Here is a 23,692-nt window from a genome sequence, read left to right on the forward strand (position 1 = left end):
ATACCAATTTCTGTCTTTCACTTTCTCGCATCTCCCTCGGTGGTTGTCCCATGGATAAGTACTCCCCAATACTGGTATACCATTTTGATAGTACTGCAATTTGGAATAGCTATGCATCAGGGAAATCATCATTCACACCTCCATCTGTTGGTTCACCTGTTTTACTCCGCGATAGATGGTCTGCGCTAACATGCTTCTTTCTGGCCCATACAATGATTTTGAAGGCGAACTCTTGCAACGGAAGCAACCACCTGCTGATTCGTCCTTAAATGACTAGTTTATTTACAAGGTGCAACAAAGCTTGATGGTCCACATAGAATACAAACAATGTTGCCAAAAGTAGTGACGGAACTTCTATACTGCGTAAACCATGCCCAATGCTTCCCGTTCCGTTGTGTTGTAGTTCTGTTCTGCTTTTGATAATAGTCGGCTGGCAAAGTATATCAGGTGATCCAACCCGTGGCTACCTGTCTGCACCAAGGTTGCTTCGATCGCATAGTTGGATGCGTTAACATGAACATGGAACTCCTTATCCCAATCCGGATATGCCAAGATGGGTGTCGTAGCCAATCGTACCTTCAGCGCTTCAAATGCCTCATCATGTTCCTTCTCCCATCTGAACAATTCTCCTCTGCATGTTAACCTGTCCAGCAGGTATGATACTTTGGCAAAAAAATTAATAAACCTTCTGTAATAGCCTATATGTCCTAGGAAAGACTTTACCTCTGTTACACTGGTGGATGGTTACATTTCCAATATGACTCCGACCTTGTCTGAATCTATCTTCAATCCTTCCTTACAGAATATGTGTCTAAGCAACCTTCCCTGCGGAACCATGAACCTGCACTTCTTTGGATTCAGAGCTAGGCACACCCGTCGGCATCTCTCCATACATTCGCCCAATGCTGCTAGTTGTTTGTCTTCGACACTAAATACCAACCAATCGTCTAGGAATGCCTTGAAGTTTCCAGCGAACATTTTGTCAAAGATGTGCAGAATGATCCGCTGTCGAGTCTCATCCAACAATTCCTCAGCACTTCGGTGTCCGTCAATCTTCTGAAACCTCCGTCTGCGTTCGGCCTGCTGCACCAAAATTAAATTTCCTTGAGCTGTGCGGATTTCGTCTTTGTCCTTCAGCTTATTCTTATTTTTGTTTAACTGATTTGGCATAAGTCTTTATTCCAGCCTTTGTTCTAGGTCTCCTCGTCAATGGCACTAAATGTTTACCGCATAGATGAAATGATTAATGCACACAGAGACAGAAGAAGAACAGCAACAACAGTACTTTTATTATTCGCATATGCCAAGAGATTACATACAGAGCATAAGATGCTTTACAATGATCCTAGACGGGGTATAAATACTTCCCGCCGAACCTTCCCGAAGGGATCCGTCGCCTACATAATAATCTTAATCTACCCGTCGGCTACAAAATCTTTACCGACAACATGAACCCATCGGCTACACAGTTTCTACCGACAACATTCATTTTGTAAATTGTTTGCTCCCTACAAATTCTGGTTGTGATTTTGTTATCTCTTTTTGTGGTGCTTATAGGATATGCCCAGATCTACGGTTGAGGGTTTTTCTTATCCATTGTTACTTAACCCAAACCCTTCCTCTGTCATGAGAAACCCTTCTATATCTTTTTCTTTAACACTAGAGGTTGTTTCAGTTCTGGGTTTTTCTGAATCCCTTTGGATAAAATGAGTAAACTCTTGTTAACATCAGATGTGGATACCCATCTTGGATGCATTGAGTAAAACCCAATGCCTCTATTCCCATAAGGCTCAGCCCATTTTCCTGTCAATGCCACCTGCAATCTCTTGTTGCAAGCATACTATATTGTCCCAAAAATACCTTCATTGAGCTGCAAGTCACTAGTCAAAGGAACACTGAACATTCCATGAGACGAAATAGTGATTACATGTGTATGCTCCATCGACCCAGCATTGTTCACCAAGACATGAAGTGGTTGGCTCTTTGATATAAAACTAGATGCAAAACCTTGACATCCTTCAATGACGATAGATCACAAATCTCAAGATGAACATCTTCCCTACCTGTCTTTGACCTTACCTGTGACACGTTATCCTCTCCTTGAAATTATACTACCCATAATAACCTGGGTCACATTATCACATACTTACTGCTCTTCTGCTTCTTGCTTGACTGAAATTTCTGTATTACTTGAAAGAAGATAGCATTTACAAGAGATTTCTTTCCTGTTGATTCTCCTTCTTGCAGTTTCTTTTGTATGGGTTTTGAGTATTAGCTAAATTATTTGTTGTAGATGTCTTTTATTGTTGAGGTTTTGCATCTTCGTCAGTATTTCAAACCATCCATATGTGGGTCTCTGTTTTCTTCTCAAAAGTATCATTCTATTTGATGGCATTTTGTGGTTCTTTTTTATGCATCAACTTGGCTAAGCTTCCTTTAAAAATCCTTGCTTAGAAAGAAATAAGAGGTAAACTCCTTGATATTTTCCATAGCATTTATTACTGATATTTTGATACAGAATCCATGGGCTCTTTGCATTCATTTTGTCTTTTGTTAGGATATAACACTTAGAATCAGCTACTTTGAATATGTCAAATGCATAGAAATTCATTTTATGAATCTTGAAATGATTTTATTACTGCTTCAACTTTCTTGAAATCATGAGGAGAACCATTCTATTGCTGAGAACATATACTACTGTCTATCTTCTTTTTTGTGATTCTTGTTCATGCTATAGCTTGTGCCAGTTAATTCTTTCATTGCTTGTTTTACTTTATGATCATGTGCTAGCAGTTTTTTATGACGACTGCAGCAACCTTTTTGGCACTTGTAGGCATGATTGTGTTAATTTTCACATTTGAGTTATCTCATTTCAATTGGCATATTGTTGGACTTGATCACAAGGCACATACTTTTACTGTTGTTGTCTTGCTTATTTCCAGCATTATTTATATGTTTCAATGCACTTTGATCACACACATTTATGCTTTAATTTATGATGCTTGCTTGCAATTCATTGCTGAATTTTATTCCTGTAGCTGATTATCATGCATTACTAGGATCATACTGTGGCTTTTCTTCATTTGCATAGGAGTGTGATAAATAAAAAATTTGTCGAATCCAAACCCTTTTGTTTTCTTCATTACTATTGCATCCATTAAAGCTACATTATGTTTCTGATGTACTTTTTGGTTCCTGGAAAGTTCATGTTCTCTTTAGGATCAACATTGTTACAAACTACCTTCAAACTATTGTGTCATCCTATGCTCTATGATTTTACATCCATAGTTGCTCCATTGTGTTGGGTGGATATTTTGCAACTGATAGTTGTGTTAAAATCCAGTCACAAAATAGGTAGACAAGCCACAACCTATGAGACAAAATCTCTCCTACCTTTAAGAAAAGGCTCCCCCTTCTCACTGTTCCTTGGATCAACTCAAGATAAGCAAGAAGTTGAAAGATTTGTAAAAGATGCTACCAATATTCTTTCCTCTTAGCTTCCAAGAAAGAGTCCACTTACCCGTGAAGCGAGTAATGGGCAAGATGAAATATCTAACTACACTTCTATCTAATAGCTAGAAACGGTGATACCAATAAACCAACGTCAACTCAAATGCTGATTAAAAGCATACCGGTTTGGCTCTAGGTCTTGTTTTAATCTATTCTATAAAAATAACCTCTGCCATTGGGGCACAAAGACTTCCAAAATTTCTCGTGAATTTGAGATGGTAATACAAGCTACAGTCAAAGCTTCTAGTCTATGTATGACCACAATCGCTCCTAGTTGAAGCTTAGGCTTTGATTGCTTCTTAACTCACTATGCTCTATTATTGAACACAAAATAATAACATGACTCAAAGACAATAGGCACAAACTACAGTCAAAGCTTCTAATTTGGTCTATCACTATAGCTTCCGATCAAAGCTTCAATTCCAGTTGCTTCTTTTATTCACTTTTCTCCCAAATTGGTACCACACAATCAAAGTTATGCTTGCACAAGTGTGGCAAAACTTTCTTGCATGCAACAAAAGATGATTTTTACAATGAGGGGGACAATCCTTATATAGGAAGAATGTTAGTGTATCAGACTGTATGTGTAATACTATTCTAAATTGTTCTCCAAGAAAATAATTGAATATAAGACTGTATGATGATCAGGGAAAGCAGGAAAATGTTTATGTTATATTCACTGATATATATGCTAGAAGATTGAATAACTTATGAGTTCTTTGTGCAATATAATCAGCGAAGCTGATGTATTAATATGTGGGAGGTTTGACTATGAGTCACGACCGATAGTCATGACTCATACTTGGGTCACATCTATCGGACATGACTCAATAGTCAAACTTCCCACATATCAACCTTTTCAATATCAATAATCTTTTCAATATTGACGGGAGCAATATGATTAATAAGACAGTTGATAACTTCATTAATTTATTCATATATGTTTTGTAGTATATCTGCACATATATATATTTAAATATCCAAAACATATAAGAATAACATAAATATCAACATAAGAGTTATTAAAAAATCTTCAACTAATCTATACATTAACACTCCCTCTTAGATTAGTAGGATAAACACACAGAAGAAGTCTTTGGTCAGAAGACTTCTTTGTACAATGTCAGATAAGTGTTGATTCATCAATGATAGGATATTAATCAACTTATATTTGACATTATGTAACATGAGAGTTGGCCTATCAAAATATCAATCACATGATATTTACCAAGCTCTTTGGAGTAATGGCCTATCAGAACATCAACTGAATGATGTTCACCAAAGTACTCAATGTGGTATTGGCCTATCAAAATATCAGGGCAAGATATTCACCAAGTACCGAAAATACATCTATACAAGAAACTTGTAAATAATCAAATTAATGATATCTAACGCCTAGTTGTTGATTTATAAGATAAAGCTTTTACATGAAACAATTACACAAAATGAATCATGCTACAAGTTATTGTAAGGATGTCACCTTACAACAACTTCTCCTAATAGAAGTGAAATCATTTTGAAGTTGTCGCTTCTTAATGATTAACACAGGTTTTATAAATTTATAATATATATCGTTACATCCCAAATTTTGCCCTAAAATTTTTAACTAATTATAACCGTTGAATCAAATTATTTCTTCATGATCGTGTGAAATTGAGTTAGTTAATTATAGCCGTTGTTATAACATGTGAAAATGAGTTAGTTAATTATAGTCATTGTTTATTCCTTCATGATCATGTGAAATTGAGTTAGTTAATTATAGCCGTTGTATCGATTTAATTATCATATGAAAATGAGTTAGTTAATTATAGCCGTTGTATCAATCTATTCATGATCATGTGAAATTGAGTTAGTTAATTGTAGTTGTACATATATGATGAGCTTGCAAAGTTAGTTATTCTGACATTGATGAAATCCCTAACGGTCACTTGATGATTTTAAATTAGTAATTTATAAATCTTGAATTGATGTTTTGGCGAGAATGTTGTTTTCAATGGTTACAGTATGACGACTGAAGAGAGAGGGGAAGCATTGCGAAACGGGGTCATCGGAAGGGGATGATCGAATAGTTCAATCATCAGAATGGACAAGTTTGACCTAAAACTATCTTGGCAAGGTTACTAGGACTTGGCAACATATTTTATGGTGGAACCGCATAAGCTATAAGTGGAACATTATAATAAGTAATGTAAAATAAACATAAATTCTTACCTTTAAAGAATTATCAAATATTACTATTACTTAATTATTATTTTACTTTCTCAAATATGATCATATGTAAATAATAATAAAATGACACCATTAAATTGATAATAATAATCCAATGATGCCACCCTATCATTACATACACATAAGCATAAATGGGAAAATAAAATAATTATAATTTTTAAAACCTTTCATCTTCTTTCTTTCTTTTCCCTCCTTTCTTTCTTTTTATTTTAAGCCAATTTGAATGGCCTTCGAATATAATCTTGTAATTGAAGGAACCCGTAGAGTCTGGCTTATTCTATATTATGGTTTCCCTTAATCGACTATCGGCATCCATTCTTTCTCCTTCAGCATTCATTTCTTTTGGCAATCGAACTCCTTTGTTAGATGTCCTTATAATTTGCAGAGTCAACCGATATCATACTGTGCTTATCGATTAAGTTTTACCAAACTGCGGATCTCAGAGCTGGTTGGCGGAATTCATTCCAAACGCTAACGCTTAATTAGACTTCCGAGCAGAATCACGTAAGGCACCTGTTATAACCCATGAACCCTTTTCATACTCTTTTTACTGTTAAGTTTGATCATAGAGTTTATTCCTTAAGTCGTCAATGATATGACATTGCTATACAGTCTGTGGTTTTCCTTGTGACATTGCTTAATGCATAAACCTGTCGTTTTCCTTTGCAGAGTTTGTTGTTTTCCTTATGACAAAATGACAATGATTAATGCATCTAGACTATCGTATTCCTTGATAAGACTGTCTTATTCCTTGTAAAGATTGTCGTCTTCCTTGTAAAACCAATCGATAGCCTTTTTTTTACACTAATTATACATAAGTCTGCCATTTTCTTTAATCTATATTTATATCCGAATGTGCATAATTTCTCTTATTCATTTAAGGGCAATGGCAAGAAAGTTATCATCCTAGATAGAATCAATTGCATCCTGATAAAAATATAAACAACTAGGAGTAAGATATTGAAACCAGAACACCAAGGAATTCACCAGGCGAAAATGCCAGAATGTGGTGAAGGTGTAAAATATCAATGTGATTTTACTCTAAAAACACCAAGGAATTACCGGCTTGATGGCCTGAAAATGGTGAGGAGGTGTAGAGAAATCTGCAAAACAAGAATGACATCAGAATAAATAACATGATAAATAATGCATTAGCTCATGCATGTTCCACTCATTAAGGATGTTGTCAAGCCGAGTGGTGAAGATCGGGTTTGTTGACCCGCATTTTGAAATCCTTGGCCAGGGCGGAATTAGGCTAATTTGTTGAACAAGTGATCCTTGTTGATTGTCCAGATGCTTCAATTATTTTGTCGAATAACTGTTGGGACTTCAACCCACCTGAATACTCTAATGATTGGATTAATGAACATCCCAAACCTAACCTCTGGGTAGGGAGAGTCGTTCTATTAAATTAGAATAAGTGGGGATAAGTAATGGTCCATGGTTGTGAGGTTAAGCCTATGTCAATGCTTCTTCTCTCACCAATGCCAGGGCTTGGACAACAAGTAAAAGAAGTTTCACAAATTATACTGTATGTTCTTTAACCTCTGAATGTTTAGTTATTTCATTTCAAGATGAAAGCTCTTTAATTTACAAATAGCATTGCAAATTGGTTTTTACTTTAATTATATATTTCTTTCAAGAATATATGTTACTTAATTTCAGTTGAATAATTAGAAGTAGATAATTGACTTCATTGAATAATATCTTAATTTGGTATTTCATTTCAAGAACATCTAATATTTACTTTTAGCTGATTATAAAGTTAAATGCTAATATCTCATTTGTAATCTCGGTAGAATAAGTATTGTATATTGAAAAGTGTTTGTATTCAGTTATACCGTTGATGGAAATCATAGTCTTGTGAAATGGAATAGGAAGTTAGATTAAAACTTGGTTAGGAAAAACCGTATTTTACATGTATAATGTACAATAATCAATTTCCCTGGGACATTTCCTCAAATTTTACAATCATACCAAGTTCTTTACAAAAATGCTCCATCTTTTTCTTAACAAGTGTTTTGGTAAGAGTGTCTGCAATTTGATCCTCTATACTTATATATTTCAACTTAATTACATCCTTCTCAACCATGTCTCGAACATAGTGGTATGGTATCTCAATGTGTTTTGATCTGTTATGTAACACTAGATTAAGAGATAGCTTGATGCAGCTCTGGTTATCACAATAAATAGTAGTAGGTGGAAGTGGCTTTCCAAATAATCCAAATAGAATTTTTCTCAACCATACAGCTTCTCTTGCTCCCATAGATGCAACTATGTACTCGGATTCTGTAGAACTCTGTACTACTGCAGATTGCTTCTGACTAAACCAAGATACCATTGCTAAACCCAAGGTAAAACAACATCTTGAAGTGCTCTTACAATTCTCTAAATTTCCTGCCCAATCAGAATCTGTATATTTGCTTAGATTTAGTTCAATTTTAGTGTATTTGAGACCATATCCAATTGTACCACTGAGATACCTGAGAATGTGTTTTGCTGCTACTAAATGAGTTTGTTTAGGTTCACACATGAACTGACTGAGAACATTTACAGCATAACAAATGTCAAGTCTTATGTTTATCAAATACATTAAAGAACCAATTACCTATCGATATAGAGTAGGATCAACATTTTCAAAATCTTTTGTTTCTTCTTTTAGTTTCTTGAGGTTTGTTTCTACAGGACTCTTCATTGCCTTGTTGTCCAACATGCCAAATCTTTTGAGTAGGTCCAGAGTATACTTCCCTTGATTTAAGAAGATTCCATTTGAATGCTGCCATACTTTTAGTCCCAAGAAATAGTGCAGTATTCCTAAGTCTTTCATTTCAAATTCAGATATAAGATCTTTTTTACATTTTTCAATTAGATGATCTTCTCTTGTAATTAAAAGATCATCAACATATAAAACCATAATCAACATATCACCCTGTAGTACCTTTTAATATAAATTTAGATCTGCAATGTTTTTAGAAAAATCAAGTTTAGTTAGATGATGATCTATCTGTTCATACCAAGCTAGGGGAGCCTGTTTTAATCCATAAAAAGCCTTTTTTTTAATTTGCATACATGAGATTGTTTATTGTGTATTTCAAATCCTTCAAGTTGTTCAAGATAAACTTCCTCTTCTATAACACAATTCAAAAATGCACTCTTTACATCCATTTGATAAATTTTCCATCCCTTGGATACAGCAATGGCTAATACAGTTCTGACGGAGGTATATCTGGCTACTGGAGCAAAAGTTTCCTCATAGTCTATTCCTTCCTTTTGAGAAAATCCTCTTGCTACAAACCTTGCTTTGTACTTGTCGATACTTCCTTTTGCAGTATGTTTAATTTTAAATAGCCATTTTGAGGAGACAACTGATTTATTTTTGCGTCTAGGAACAATATCCCAAACATAATTTTTAAGTATGGAATTATATTCTTCTATCATGGCATCTTTCCAATTTTGATGTTTTGTTGCTTCTTTTACATCCAAATGGTTCAGATTTGGAGATTTCACTCATTAATGCAATGTAACTAGAGTATAAGTTAGAACATTTTCTTTCTCTAATGAAATATGAGGGAATGGAATTGTTCTCTTCAATTAGTTTTCTGGCCCATAGAGGTCTTTTCTTTTCCTCAGAAGTGTGAGAAATGTCCATAGGTTCAATGGATTTATCTTCCTCCATTAAAAACTCCCTCTTATTATCAAGGTTTTGTTCTTCTAGTGTTTCTTTTGAATTTGATTCAGTTTCATCCTTAGATCTTTTGAAAGCTGAATCTTCATCAAATATTACATCTCAACTTAGTTCAGTATTTCTTTGTCCAGGGATATAGATATGATAAGCTTTTGAAGTTTCACTGTATCTTACAAAGATTCCTTTCTTTCCTGAGGGAGCTAGTTTTGTTCTCTTCTCCTTAGGAATGTGTACATAGACAGGGAAACCAAAAATTATTAGATATTCAAGATCGGGTTTGTTCCCAGAAAATGCCTCTTCAAGGGTCTTGTATTCAAGATGAGAGTATGGACATTTGTTTTGAAGGAAAACAGCAGTATTTGAGGCTTCTCCCCAAATAAAAGTTTCAAGATTTTGATCATGAAGCATTTCTTTAGCAGCTTCAACTATGGTTCTATTCTTTCTCTCAGCTATTCCGTTCTATTGAGGATAATAGGAAACAGAACACTCCCTCTTCATCCCAACAGTTTTATAGTAATTTATAAAGATCTCAAAAATGTATTCTTTACCATTGTCAGTTCTCAAAACATTTATTTTCATTCCAGATAGATTTTCTACAAGAGCTTTAAACTCTTTAAAATTTTGTCAGGATTTCTTCAGACTGTTTAATTTTATGAAAATAGATCCAAGTCTTCCTAGAGAAATCATCCACAAATATGATATAGTATAGAAAACCTCCTAGTGAAGGAAATGACATAGGACCACATAAATCTGAGTGAGTAAATTTGAGGAGGCTAGACACCACTCTCAAAAGGTCTATTGTTGTTTTGTGAACTTCCGTAAGGCCTTTGATTCTGTTCTTAGGTTGGCTTTATTTCAACGGCTTCATGAGATTGGGATCTCAAATATGTTATAGACTGCTATTATGAGGCTTTATGAGAGGGTAACCGATAGACTCAGGACTCCGGAGGGCTTTTCTGATCCAATTCAGAGCACTATTGGGGTGAAGCAGGGTTGTCCTCTTTCTCCTACATTGTTTGGTTTGTATATTGATGAGTTGGAGGGTTTTCTTCTGAAATCTTCCCAACCGGGAGATGGGTGTTATTTGTATCAGCTCTTGATCTCCATTCTCCTCTTTCCTGATGATGTGGTTCTCTTGGCTTCTTCTCCCAACAACTTACAGAGACTCCTTGATGATCTGGCTTCTTTTTGTGTTTAGCAACAGCTTGTGGTCAATTTGTCTAAGACACAGGTTATGGTCTTTAACTGATTAAAGACCTCACCTCTTCATTTCTTCTTTTAGGCACAGGAGGTTGAGATTACTCCCTCTTATATGTATCTCAGTGTGAAGTTCTTGGGACCGCATTTTAGTTTGAGACCTGCTATTTAGTCCAAAGTCAATAAGGGTAAGGGTTCCCTGGCTTTGTTGGAGAGACAATGCTTCAAGCATCATTTTTAGGATATTTCATCCAAGTTGTCCCTTTTTGACTCCTTGGTTCGTCCAACAATTCTCTATGGTTCGGTTGTTTGGGGGCCTTCTCTTATTACTTCTGATTGGGGTTCTATTGAGCAAGTTCAAACGTTGTTACAACGCATCATTAGATGTTAGACTCATCCCTCACAGCATTGTCTTGGCTGAGTTTGGTGCTCATCCTCTCAAGCTTGCCGTCATTTTTTATTTGATTTGGTTTCTTCATGGGCTTCGTGGTTTTATGGAGACATGTGTTGATCGGCATAGATACTCTCATCCGGGATACTGTTCTTCGATGGAGATTATGAGATCCGACACTTCTGTTAGGTCTCAATGCTGGTACGCTCAGGCCACCTCTTTGTTGGGTTCGATCGGGATTGACATTGATCGTCTTCCTCCTTATCAGTTTTCGTTGGATGCTCCTACTCATCTTCTCCCCTCACGTCAGGAGTTGAATGAGCATGTCCGACAAGATATTTATAGACAATACATTACCACTACCTGGAGTAATCCCCCAAGGGGTTTGCGACCTAAGATGGCCTTCTATGCTGAGCATTTTCTTGAGATTCAGGATGGTATTGTTGTTCGCCCTACTTATCTCTATTGGCACTGGAATCATGCCTTACGGTTTTCTCTAGGCTCATTTAGAGTTGGTTCTGATCGCCTCAGGGTTCAGACTGACCACCATATGGATCGGGCTGATAGGTTATGTCAATTATGTACTTTGGCAGAGGTTGAGACTGAGATCCACTTCATTTTTCGTTGTCCTCTTTACTATGAGATCAAAGGGAAATTTTATTGCCTTTTCAGAGACTGTTCTTCTCTTTCGATGTTCTCCAACTATATTGATCAGCAGTGTCTTGCACTTTTTCTTCAAGAGGTCACCCATCTTCGAGAGATTACCTTGCAGTCTTTTATTTCTCAAGGGCGTACTTCAGATCAGCTCATTACTGCATTTTTCTCTCCCTTGTCTCCTCCACAGGGTTTGAAAAGGCCTTCCACTACTTTTCATTCTAGATCAATCAGACATTGTACCAGTCTCTCTAGGGAGCAACAGTCCTATAGCGGTTCTTCACAGCATTCTAAGGCTATGGATAGTTCACAAGTGTACCTCTCTATTACTGATTTCTTTGTGGCAAGGAAGGACCCTTAGTCCTTACCTTGTCTTCTTAATTGTTTGTCTCTTGCTTTTGTTTCTTCTCTGTCACCATTTGGTGCTTCTGCTTTGGCTAACTCTTTTGTTTGTATGCTCAGTCCCATAAACCGTTTTTGGTTTTTCGTGGACATTAATATTATTATCTTATCTTATCTAGAACTTCTTTGGATTTGCTTTGACTATTTTGAAATGTAGTTTTAATATTCTTCCCTAGAACACAACCTTTACAGGTTCATGGTACAAATGAAGTTTAGGTAGACCCATTACCATTTTTCTTAGAGAAGGTAATCCTCAAAAATGAAGATGACCTAGTCTCTTGTGCTAGATTTCATTTTCTTTGAAAGAATCATGAAGTAGAGTTGATTGAGTGTGAGAGTTAATTTGATAAAGACAGCCATGTCTGGAGCCAATCTTGTATGATTTTTTTATGTTAGAATTCTTAGGCCAAGCTAAGACCTTCCCTTCCATAAATGTAACTCTAAATCATAAATCTTCAAGAGCAGAGATGGAAAGCAAGTTTCTTTTTATACCAAGTACATATAGTACCTTAGTTAGTTCAATTGTTTTCCCTTATTTCAGATGAATAGTACAAGTTCCTATTCCCATTTCAGGATAGCTTATATCATCTCCAATGGTTACTTCATCAACATAGTCTACCTTGATAGAGTCCAACTGTTCTTTAAAACCTCTAATATGTCGAGAGGCTCTGCTATCAATTACCCAAGTACTTGATCTAGTTGATGCTTCACTGGAAAGAGCTAACTAGAAAGCATTACGTTCAGAATTTCTATTTGAGTTTTGAGTGGTTGCAAATGAAGCTTGTTGCTTAATTCTACCAGGACATCTAGATGCCGGATGTCCAATTTTATCACCTCTAAAACATTGCATTTTGGAGAAGTTAGGTTTCTTTCTCTTCCCTTTGAATTTTCTTTTCTTCTTATTTACTTGAGTAGAGAGAACTTGTAAATCTTCTTTTAAAGAGGAGACATTTTGGCGTCAGGCTACTTGCATACACTCTTCTTGTATACAGTCAGCTTTAAGTCTTTCAAATTTAGGAGGTTTAGATCAAAAGAATATCCTTTGTCTAAAGGTATCCTCATGATGATGGAAGGTCTTTTAGAGCCAGTATTGTTAACTTCTTTCCATCACAGATGTGTCATATTGAAGAGAGTTGATTTCAAAGTTCAGTTATTCTCATAAAGTATGAGGAAATTTTCTTTCCCTTATTCATTTTAATATTTGGCATTTTGTCCTTTAATGTGATAATCTAAACAGCATTATTTATCTCAAACATATTTCCAAGAGTATTGTACATCTCATGTGCAGTGTCTAGTTTTGAGATTAAAGGAAGTAGATGGGTTTCAACACCATCCACAATAAGCTTCATGGCTTTATTGTTGTATTCTCCCATTTTTTCAGTTCATCATTTCCTTGGGGTGGTCGGTCAAAATTTCCAATTAACTTATTTAGGCCATGTTCTTTGGGGTGGTGGGTCAAAATTTCCAATGAACTTATTTAGGCCATGTTCTTTCATTATGATTTTTAGTCATAGTTTCCTGCCTGCAAAATCTGAATCACCTTCTAATCTGTCTTCTAACCTCATGTCATTCACCATTTTAAATTAATATTTGACTAAAGTCTGATTTTGGATCACTTCTTTAAACCTGCTTTAATACCATGTTAGTGTATCAGACTATATGTGTAATACTATTTTGAACTGTTCTCCAAGATAAGAGTTGAATATAAGACTGCATGATGATCAAGGAAAGTAGGAAAACATTTATGTTATATTCGCTGATATATATGCTGGAAGACTAAATAACTTATGTGTTCTTTGTGCAATATAATCAGCGAAGAAGATGTATTAATATGTGGTAGGTTTGACTATGAGTCACGACTGATAGCTGTGACTCATACTTGGGTCACGTCTATTGGGAGTGACTCAATAGTCAAACTACCCACATATCAACCTTTTCAATATCGATAATCTTTTCAATATTGACAGGAGCAATATGATTAATAAGGCAGTCGATAACTTCATTAATTTATTCATATATGTTTTGCAGTATATTTGCACACAGATATATATGTAGTATATCTGCACACACACACACACACACACACACACACACATATATATATATATTAGTATATTTAAATATCCTAAACATATAAGAATAATATAAATATCAACATAAGAGTTATTAATAAATCTTCAACTAATCTATACATTAACAAAAAAGAGGAGGAAAAAGTAGGGGCAACTCAACCACTTTGACCCAGTCTAATTAAGAAAGGAGAGTTATTGGATTAAGTGTTTGAAGGACAGGTAATCAGATTACATGCGTTTGAGTTACATGTGATTGGATTACATGCAATCCATCTTATGCATCTACGAAGCTAGAAGACATTTGAAGAGAATGTTGAAAATGTTGATTCTGAATGAATCAATCCTGTAGACTATCAACAAAAGCCTTATACTTTGTGATAATCGCGAGATCGGGGATTCCTTTATTCTGCACCACTACATTCTTTTTTATGTGTTTTTAGTTGTCATTTGAAAACTTTATGTGATCAAGCTTTTTCTCATTCGAGTTGTCATAAATTCTCCTTTGTAGATTGGCACATTATGGAGTCTCTGACACTTGGAAAACCTTTTCAATGGTGTCCAGATGTAAAATCGAAACAACTTTCCACCAATGCCTTTAACTTTTTCCTTTTTTTGAAGCATAGTGCTTGGCGCATTCTCACAGAAACTCAGGTTCTCAGACAACCACTGAGAAAATGGAGATCAAATGAATTATCACTTTTAGTTCGAAGCACGCCTTCTTTATTGGATGTCTTCAGCCTTCATAGAAATTCTGGCATATATTGACTTGCTGCAACATGAAAGTTTGGATGGGATTGAATCCATGAAAGCTTTGAGATTTTGAGTCACAATGACGAATCCATGAGGGATGAGTGTTTGAAGTATAGATTAGATACTTATGGAATACATATGATGGCTGCAAATGAGTTGGAAAGCATATATATTTGGGTGAAAAGGGCCAAAATCACACTCTTGAGCATAGATGGGCTTTTGTGGGTATGGCCAAGAATGCAAGTTGGGATGCATATGGATGCGTGCAAATGATGACTTTGGTATTTAAAGAGTGACCTTTACCAAAATCGGGTTCTCTAGATGTAATTACATGTAAAGTGATTTACACGTAATCAATGCTTGATGTAAGCATATAATTAGGTTCGGAGGATGTAATTACATGTAAAGTGATTTACACGTAATCAATGCTTGATGTAAGCATATAATTAGGTTCGGAGGATGTAATTACATGTAAATGCGTATGGATGCAATTGCATATATTGGAAAGTGGATGTAGCATGAATTGACTTGTGTTGGTGAATAGTGAAAGGATGTAATATGCACTTGCATGAAAAGGTGAAATGTGAATGGATATAATATGCATTTGCATGAAAAGATGAAATGTGAATGGATGCAATATGCATTTGCATTTGCATTCTTGGGTAGGATTTTTCAACTTTCTTCCAAAAAGGAAGCCAAAACAAGCAAGTAGACATACAAACAAAACTATGCACCAAACAAAAACATACCTTTAGTTTTTTACTCAAACATGACAAAATATCAAGTTGCTCTTGTATATGCAATTTCAAAATTGGAGTTTGGGGAAATTCCAATCCTTCGAAAATTGAAGTTGACGTCTTATTTAAAGAAAAATTGCATAATACATGGCATGTCTTTGAACAAGTGTACAATGATAAGCCATAATATGCAACAAAATAGTGAAGGTTTGAAAACTTCTACATGCTTGGATCTAAAAGGGCCAAATGTGGAAAAGAAAGAAGTTGGAATGAATGACTTTCCTCCAAATTCGAATTTCCAAACACCTCTTTGATTATTTCAAAGCTTGCAAATGTGATACTCCAATGCCAAATATATGGGGCATTTTTACACGTGGATGCAAAAAAATGTGATTCTTAAAACCTCCAAATGTAAAACATTTTTGAGAAACTCATGTATATGGGACGTTTTTGGGTAAAAAGTGCCTTCAACCACTAGTGGTGTGGCCTTCTTCAAATCCACCAAGCGTTCATATCCCCAAAGCAAAACAAGGGTGGAGAATGATCATGGAATACCTGGCTGAGCACATTTGGATGATGAAGGAGGAGAAGCGAGGCTTTATGAAGACCATGCCAAGGAAGAGCATGATAGCCCCTGGACAACAACTTCGCCATCAGCTTGCGAAGAAATCCACCTGCATGAGGGCGCGTTCACAACAAAGGGAATATGGGTAGATGCCTCTCTGCTTCGTGATGAGGGAAACGACAGTGGAAAGCATTGCAAAATGAGTAAGGGGTTTTCGGTGATGGATGATCGATCAACCCCAACTTTCACTTGTGAGGAAGCGGCAAACTAGTTCAAGAAGTAGCTGATAATGGAGGTGGTGGCAGTTCCTTTTGTTTTAGAGGTCGGGTCAATGTATGGGTGGGTGGTTTGTACTTTCAAAGTGTTAATGCTCTGTTTTTGTTTTATTTAATGGTATATGTAAGGGCAGGGTAAGGGTAGTTCTATACTGTAAGGCTCTCAGCCATATTGCCATAATGTACTCTCTTTATCAATATCAATACAAACAAATATTAGTCTATCAAAAAAAAAGTATATTTTTGGATAGGATGAACTCGAGTGCTAAAAGCATGGGACTTCTAAAGCAGAATTCTAGTATCAAATCCATAAGACACACAAAAGTTGAACCTGAATATGATATCACGTCCATCTCAATGGGTGTGTTCTGCCCCAACGAAAAAGATTCCAGTGAGTTATATAGAAAAGATACCACTCAGTGATGGCATCTGAACCAAAGGTCAGCCCACAAGGAGAAATTATAGGCTCGTTTTTATCTAATTCTAAAGATTCAGTCAAGAAACCTGAGGCGAATTGTTTGACATTCTCTGTAAATTTCGAGAAGAGATATCCCTCAGTTGCAGCATCTAAGCAGAAGAACTCCTGCAAAGGGAAATTACAGATTCATTCCGACCTTATGCTAATTAGTTTAAGTTCATAAAAACCATAGGGATGTTTGCAGGCAGATGTTTGTATCTTGGAAGAAATTATTTGATTCGATTATTATAAACTTAAACCAAACATCAATTCACTAATTTTAATGATATTCATAACCTGCTGATTTGAGATTTTCATTAAAAAAATTAAGAAAGTCGTACATGGAGAAGTGCATACACAGTTTCTGCAGCATCCTCAGCCTCGGCAGTAATTCTGTAAGCTATATCTCCGGCCAAAGAACCTCCTGCACCTTCGAAATAACTCATATCTCTGTTCAAAACCCTCTCAAAAACATGGCCCCTTATCTCATATGACACATTCAACGCCGCCTCCCATAACAAAGCCTGCTGAAAATAGTGAGCTACCGACCTCAGCACAAGGAAAAACGTCGCAATTACAGCCTTTTTCCTCAAATTACAAAAGTCCCCTGCCACCAAAAGAGTAGAAAGATTGCCAAATTGTGGAATCACGTAAAATAAGCATCCCACAGCAATAACTGAGCACAACCAGGCTTTCGATATTAGCCTCCACTGTCTCTCAACGAAGGGTTTAATGTATTTATACGTATGGCTAAAGGGAAATGGAATGCTAATTGCCGCAGACTTTGCAATGTAGGATTTAAGATGATCCGATGCAACTGGCTCTAACTGCACACCCGATGAACGAAATTTTGGCTTCTTACTAATCGGACAGTTGGAACTTTGGCGATCTGAATTATTCCAACCAAATATTGAAGCAGGCTTTGTGTTACAGGGTTTTAACCCTAATTGCACCTTGTATAAGCTGCTAGATAAACAGTTAATAGAACCGATTAGAAACAAGACTTCAATATTTTGATAATTTGAGAAATACTTATTACAGCTGGTTATTATGCCAGGCCTTGCAGAAATGTGTGTAGTAAAATTTCTCGCATTGAACTCCCATTGTTTTCCCTGGCTGTGCGCTCGTTGTTTCAAGTTGAATGGTTTTAGATGATCAATAAGAATTATATTTTGATAATTTGAGATATTCTGACTCATACAGGAAATGAATTTTTTGTTGCGGTGCTGTGCGGAAATGTGCGTAATGATTCTTTTGTTGGTAATTTGATACGGCGCTGTGCAGGGAAGAGCGTGCACTGGTTGTCTGCAATTGAGGTATGCCATTGCAATGAAATGGAGTTTACAGTGGCATTATCCGGCAAACGATAAGGCCGCGGGATTTAAACCCCAAGAGATCGTGGGACGGTGGAAGTACTTTACTCGAGCTGTCTGCAGCACGTTGGAGAAGATTATATGCACGTTGGAGGCTTGGGAAGAGAGAATTTGCAGATTTTGTAATTCTGGGAAAGTGGAAACTGAACAGCACTTTATTCTAGAATGTGAGGCTTACAAGGATAGCAGGGATAAGTTTGCGGATACTATATGTGACAGTTTTTGCTGTTCAACGAAGAGTACATTGAGCAATTGGGGGGGCTCATCATTAGTCTACACAAGAGGCGAACAGCGCTACTTAAGTCTGCTTGAGTTGTCTTGCTGTCCCATAGGCTATTTTTTGCCTCGTGGACATTAAAATTTTATCTATCTATCTATCCCTTTTTCAGTTAATTATTATTCTAATTATTACAATATTTTGGATGCTTTTATTCATTAAAAATCTATCATTCATTTCTGGACGGTATAAGCATTTCAATTTATGTTACGAAACAAGTGACGCAAGCGTCATAGTTCCTATCATTTGAATTTTTAGTCTAAACAAAATAGAAGTAGCAATGTTCCCATTCAAACATTGATAATTACATGAGACGGTCTATGTTGAATCTTGATGTGAGTGACTTGCTATGGTTTGAACAATGTAAAAATAGCTTATTTGCATTAGATAGAAAATCTAGCTTCAGATAAGATGGTGTCCTGGTATATTAGCACCAAATTCATCTTATAATATAAGAAATATAAAAGATAAATAAGTTAAAAGAAAATAATGGAAGAAGAGAGAAAAATATTCATAACAAAATATTTGAATTGTTGGTCTTTATATTGTTTAAAATTTACAAATATAATTTCAAATATGAAAAATTGCTAAATTTTTATCGTAATTTCTTTGATTTTATTACTATTTAATCTTTATGTTTAAAATAGTTCTAAAAATGATTTTCTATGGTAAAAAAAGATTTGTATAAAGGATGACATAAGCTATAATTAATGCATTAAATATGGTTTAAAAAGATTTTTAGAAAAGATGACATAAGCTATAATTAATGTATTAAAAGTAGAGTGTACAAAAATATCCTAATTTTCTATGAAGAAAATTAATTTTACTCCCTACTATTATTGCTCTAAGCCAATCATAGAAGAGATAAATTATTTTGTTTAAGTCATTTAAATAGATGGAAAATTTAAAACTATAGCTTGTAGACATATGTTGTAAAAATTCTTGACTCTGATTGACTATTTAAAAGTTACTATTGCATCCTATGACATCTAATGAATGCAATAGTATCCTGCAGGAACTAATAATGTCCACTCCCATAAAGAAAGCCATGATCTGCGTTCCGAAACCACATCTAAGAATGACGAATTTATCCATTAAATTGAAAATATATATTTTATTTTATTTTAATGAATTTAAATGGAACATTAGCGTTTCACTCATTGGTGTTGTGAGCGTCTTATTTAGGACTTCACGTGGATTGAAGGAAAAAAAAAATGTTATTATTTATTTGTGTATGCTATTATAAGAACAAGAATAATAAATTAATAAAAAATAAGTTTATCATTATATTTATAATTATAAATTTTAAAAAATAAATGTGCATTATATAACGGTAAATTGTGAGTCTCTTATTTCATGGTTATAACATAATTATATACATTTTTCTAGGGGTAAAACATGTTGATGGTTCAAAATTATTTTCTAATTTTTAATTCCAACATCAACTATAGAAACTTTTCTAAGATTTGATTTCCATGGTTGCTTTTACGTCATTCTCAAAAGTGAGAATAATTCCAATACTTACATAAGTCATCTTTACTTCAACGGGTCAAAATTTTGTATATACTATGGGCTCTATTGAAAAATCATGAGTTGTTAGCATGTGCCCTTTACTAGTAATATATGAGTTTTCTTCAAAAATTTGTGATTGAGACTGTATTTAAGTTAGTGTCATTTGATTTTCACAATCTTAAATACAATATTAGAGTTTTTTCTGAAATTTGATTGTGTCTATATTTTTTAGCATCAACGTTTCAGATCACACACAGTGATCCATCATCAAGATGAAGAGCAAGAGAATAGACAATGGATCACTTCATCCTAATGATGGATCATTGTGTGTGATCCGAAACGTTGATGCTAAAAAATATAGACACAATCAAATTCTAGAAAAACTCTAATATTGTATTTAAGATTTTCAAACAAAGGCTTCCTATGTATTATAAACCATTGTGTTGTTGGATCTTGGCTATGTTTGAAAAAAAAAAGTCTCTGTTATGTTGTCATTAGAGAAGAAAAAAGGCTCTCTGCTCAAATCCTAACATAAGGTTTTTCTCCTTTTATTAAAAAAATAGGTATAATCTTGTAACACGATACCAGAGAATAATCATGGAATTGACATAATTTGATATAGATATTTATATGGACATGGTTTGATCTGCATCCAATGTGTCCTTCCCTAACAGTCGGCCTAAAATCCTTTAGGATGTATTGAGGATGAAATTAATTGCACTTTCTAATATGTTTATATGTACAATACAACTAATGAAAAGAGAAGCACACATGTTATCTATTTTCATTATAAATCGAAGTCTTTTTATAGATAGATGTGGGTTTGATATCCCTGTAGCAAGTGGTTGAACAAATGGAACATTAGCCGCTAAGAGCACCCAAACATCAATATAGAAATGAAGAAATGGGTGTTAGAGAAATTCAAAACTGTCATGTGGACAAATCTAATAGGTAGAAAAAAGGCCTATTACATAAAAGAATTTAATCATGCATAAGAACATGGGGATAAAGAATATTTAGGATTTGAGGTTAAAGGAAAAGCCAAATTTTTAATTATTGTGTTAAGGACCAAACCCCTCAAGAAGGATAGGAAGAGAGAGTCTATACAAACAGAATGGCACTTTATCAAAGAGTGTGATGCATGTATGAAGATATTCGCAGTAAGTACAGGGATAGCCTATAGGTGAGTAACATGAAGGAACTTTTTGAAGAGGTGAGGTTACACAAGATAGCTAGCTTCCTAATACATATCCACAACAAAAGGAGCAACCTAGAGAAATTATATTAGGATGCTTAATTGGTCATTTGGTCCCTAACGATGGTTGTGTGGGTGTCGTTAAAACAATTCAATTTAATTCAAATACCTTACAATCCATAAAGTTCTTTCTAAAAGGTGCAATGTGCAATGGAATGATTACAATTATCTTAGAGATCCATCAAGATTCTAAGCACCCAAGGAATTTTCACTGTTTTAAAATTTTCACCAAAATCTGGAATAGAAAATAGACTTCATTTTAACTCAACAATGCTTATCATCTTTCATTCATATAAATAGAAAATGATTGTAAGGTTGTGATATTGCTATTAGGATTTATTTGTGTAGTTCTGAGTCAAACTCATTGACCTATGTTTCATGGGTAGTGTGTCATATGAATCCATCTCTCATGAGAATAAATGGAACACTTAGCACTCATTAGATCTAGGCAATGCTCACAAAGGTGAAGCATAGGGACCTCTCGAGAGGTCACCCATCTTAGTACTACTCCAACTTGAGCACACTTAACTATAGAATTTCCTCCATGGTTAAACTCACTCTGCTTGCAACCCATTTGCAAAACCTTCACCAAGTGTTGTGCCTTATGAACTGTTCATTAGAAAGCCCCTTAAGCTCATCAATTGATAAGTACGAGATATTTTTCATAGAAATTTTACTTAATGCTTATCATTCTATATTCATATAAATTAAGATATTTCTAATACATTTTAGTGCTCTATTTAGATTTATAAGAAAATATTTTTCTAAGATTTGAAACTAATTAATTTTAATTTGTTTCTTTTGAATTTCAATTTTTCTAAATATTTTCAAAATTCATATTAATAATTATGTAAAAAACTTAAGCTTAATAAAATAAAAATATAACAAAATAATGGCTAATATTATATTCAAGAATTTTAATAATAAATTATATATTTAAAAATTTATATTTTATTTCTTAGATATATGGATAACCACAATAATAGTTGCAGTACATCCCAAATTTATTTAGTTGTCTTGCCATAGAGTTAATTTTGCAATTATGTGATAAAAATAAAATAAACAAGAGCTATGTGGAGCATGAGTCCCTGCCTACTGCAAAAAGTATGAGAAATTATTATAACCAAATATATGTAATATTACTTAGAAATATAATATGTGAATAGACAATATTGACATTTAAAGCTTATATGAGTTTACATCACTAAACACAATCTTAATTTGAAGTATTAACATCAAATATATTTTAAATTTTAAATTTTCAAAATTTTAATTATTTTTTATGATTGTTTTAAAAAAAATTAATAATTATTAAAACTAAATAGCTATTATAATATTTTCAAATTACAATTAAAAATATTTATATATCTTTACCTTTATATTCTCTTGAGATCTAAAATATAATTTAAAATATATATATTTATTAGTTTCTACTATAATTAATAAAAAATCTATGTTCTTAAAAGTTGTGATATGAATATCAGGATTTAACTATGTGATTTTGAGTCAAACTCGATGACCCATGTTTCATGAGTAGTGATTCAACATGAATCCATTTCTCATGAGAATAAATGGAACACTTAGCACTCATTGGATCTAGGTGATGCTCACAGGGGTGAAGCACCGGGACTTCCCGGGAGGTCACCCATCCCAGTACTACTCTAGCCTGAGCGCGCTTAACTACAGAGTTTCCTCCATAGTTAAACCCAAAGCTTGCAACCCATTTGCAAAACCTTCACCAAGTGTTGTGCCTTATGAACCATTCATTAGAAAGCCCTCTAAGCTCATCAATTGATAAGTAGGAGATAATTTCCACAGCTAGTCAAATTGTGATATGAATATCAGGATTTAACTGTGTGATTTTGAGTCAAACTCGATGACCCATGTTTCATGAGTAGTGATTCAACATGAATCCATTTCTCATGAGAATAAATGGAACACTTAGCACTCATTGGATCTAGGTGATGCTCACAGGGGTGAAGCACCGGGACTTCCTAGGAGGTCACCCATCCTAGTACTACTCCAGCCTGAGCACGCTTAACTACAGAGTTTCCTCCATAGTTAAACCCAAAGCTTGCAACCCCATTTGCAAAACCTTCACAAAGTTAACCATAAAATATTTTTTGATATTTGTAAAATTAATTTTTTTAAAATAATTTAACAATAAAATGAATCAAGCTATAAATATCTATAAAAGCATAATCTCGTGATTCACTTGATTTCTTTTGTTTTGATTAAACACGGATTCTCGTAGGCATAATATCATTGGATGATTTATTTTTTTAATAATTCCTTCGTTCACATTGTATTAATGACAAAATAGAATAAAATATTAATTGTAAGACTAATAA

General features: G+C 34.5%; 1 protein-coding gene across 12 annotated transcripts in view; it reads right to left on the reverse strand.

The window, feature by feature from the left end:
• ABCB29 (ABC2 homolog 12) overlaps positions 1-18,359 on the reverse strand; it is a 242,590-nt gene extending 224,231 nt beyond the window's left edge. For 9 of the 12 annotated variants that reach the window (XR_016364404.1, XR_016364400.1, XR_016364402.1 and 6 more), the window contains exon 1: positions 17,266-18,358. Coding sequence is in view for 6 of the 12 variants with exons in the window: in XM_089828666.1 (XP_089684792.1) it covers positions 17,266-18,249 (984 nt within the window). In the remaining 6 variants the exon portion in view is untranslated. Of the gene's footprint in view, positions 1-17,265 lie in introns of all 12 variants that reach the window. The other 3 variants (XM_089828668.1, XM_089828670.1, XM_089828667.1) reach the window with 2 other exon arrangements.
• Positions 18,360-23,692: the final 5,333 nt, after the last annotated feature.

The sequence above is a fragment of the Cupressus sempervirens genome, chromosome 5, assembly GCF_028749045.1.
Source record: "Cupressus sempervirens isolate cs-2001-9-10 chromosome 5, ASM2874904v1, whole genome shotgun sequence".
Lineage (NCBI taxonomy): Eukaryota > Viridiplantae > Streptophyta > Pinopsida > Cupressales > Cupressaceae > Cupressus > Cupressus sempervirens.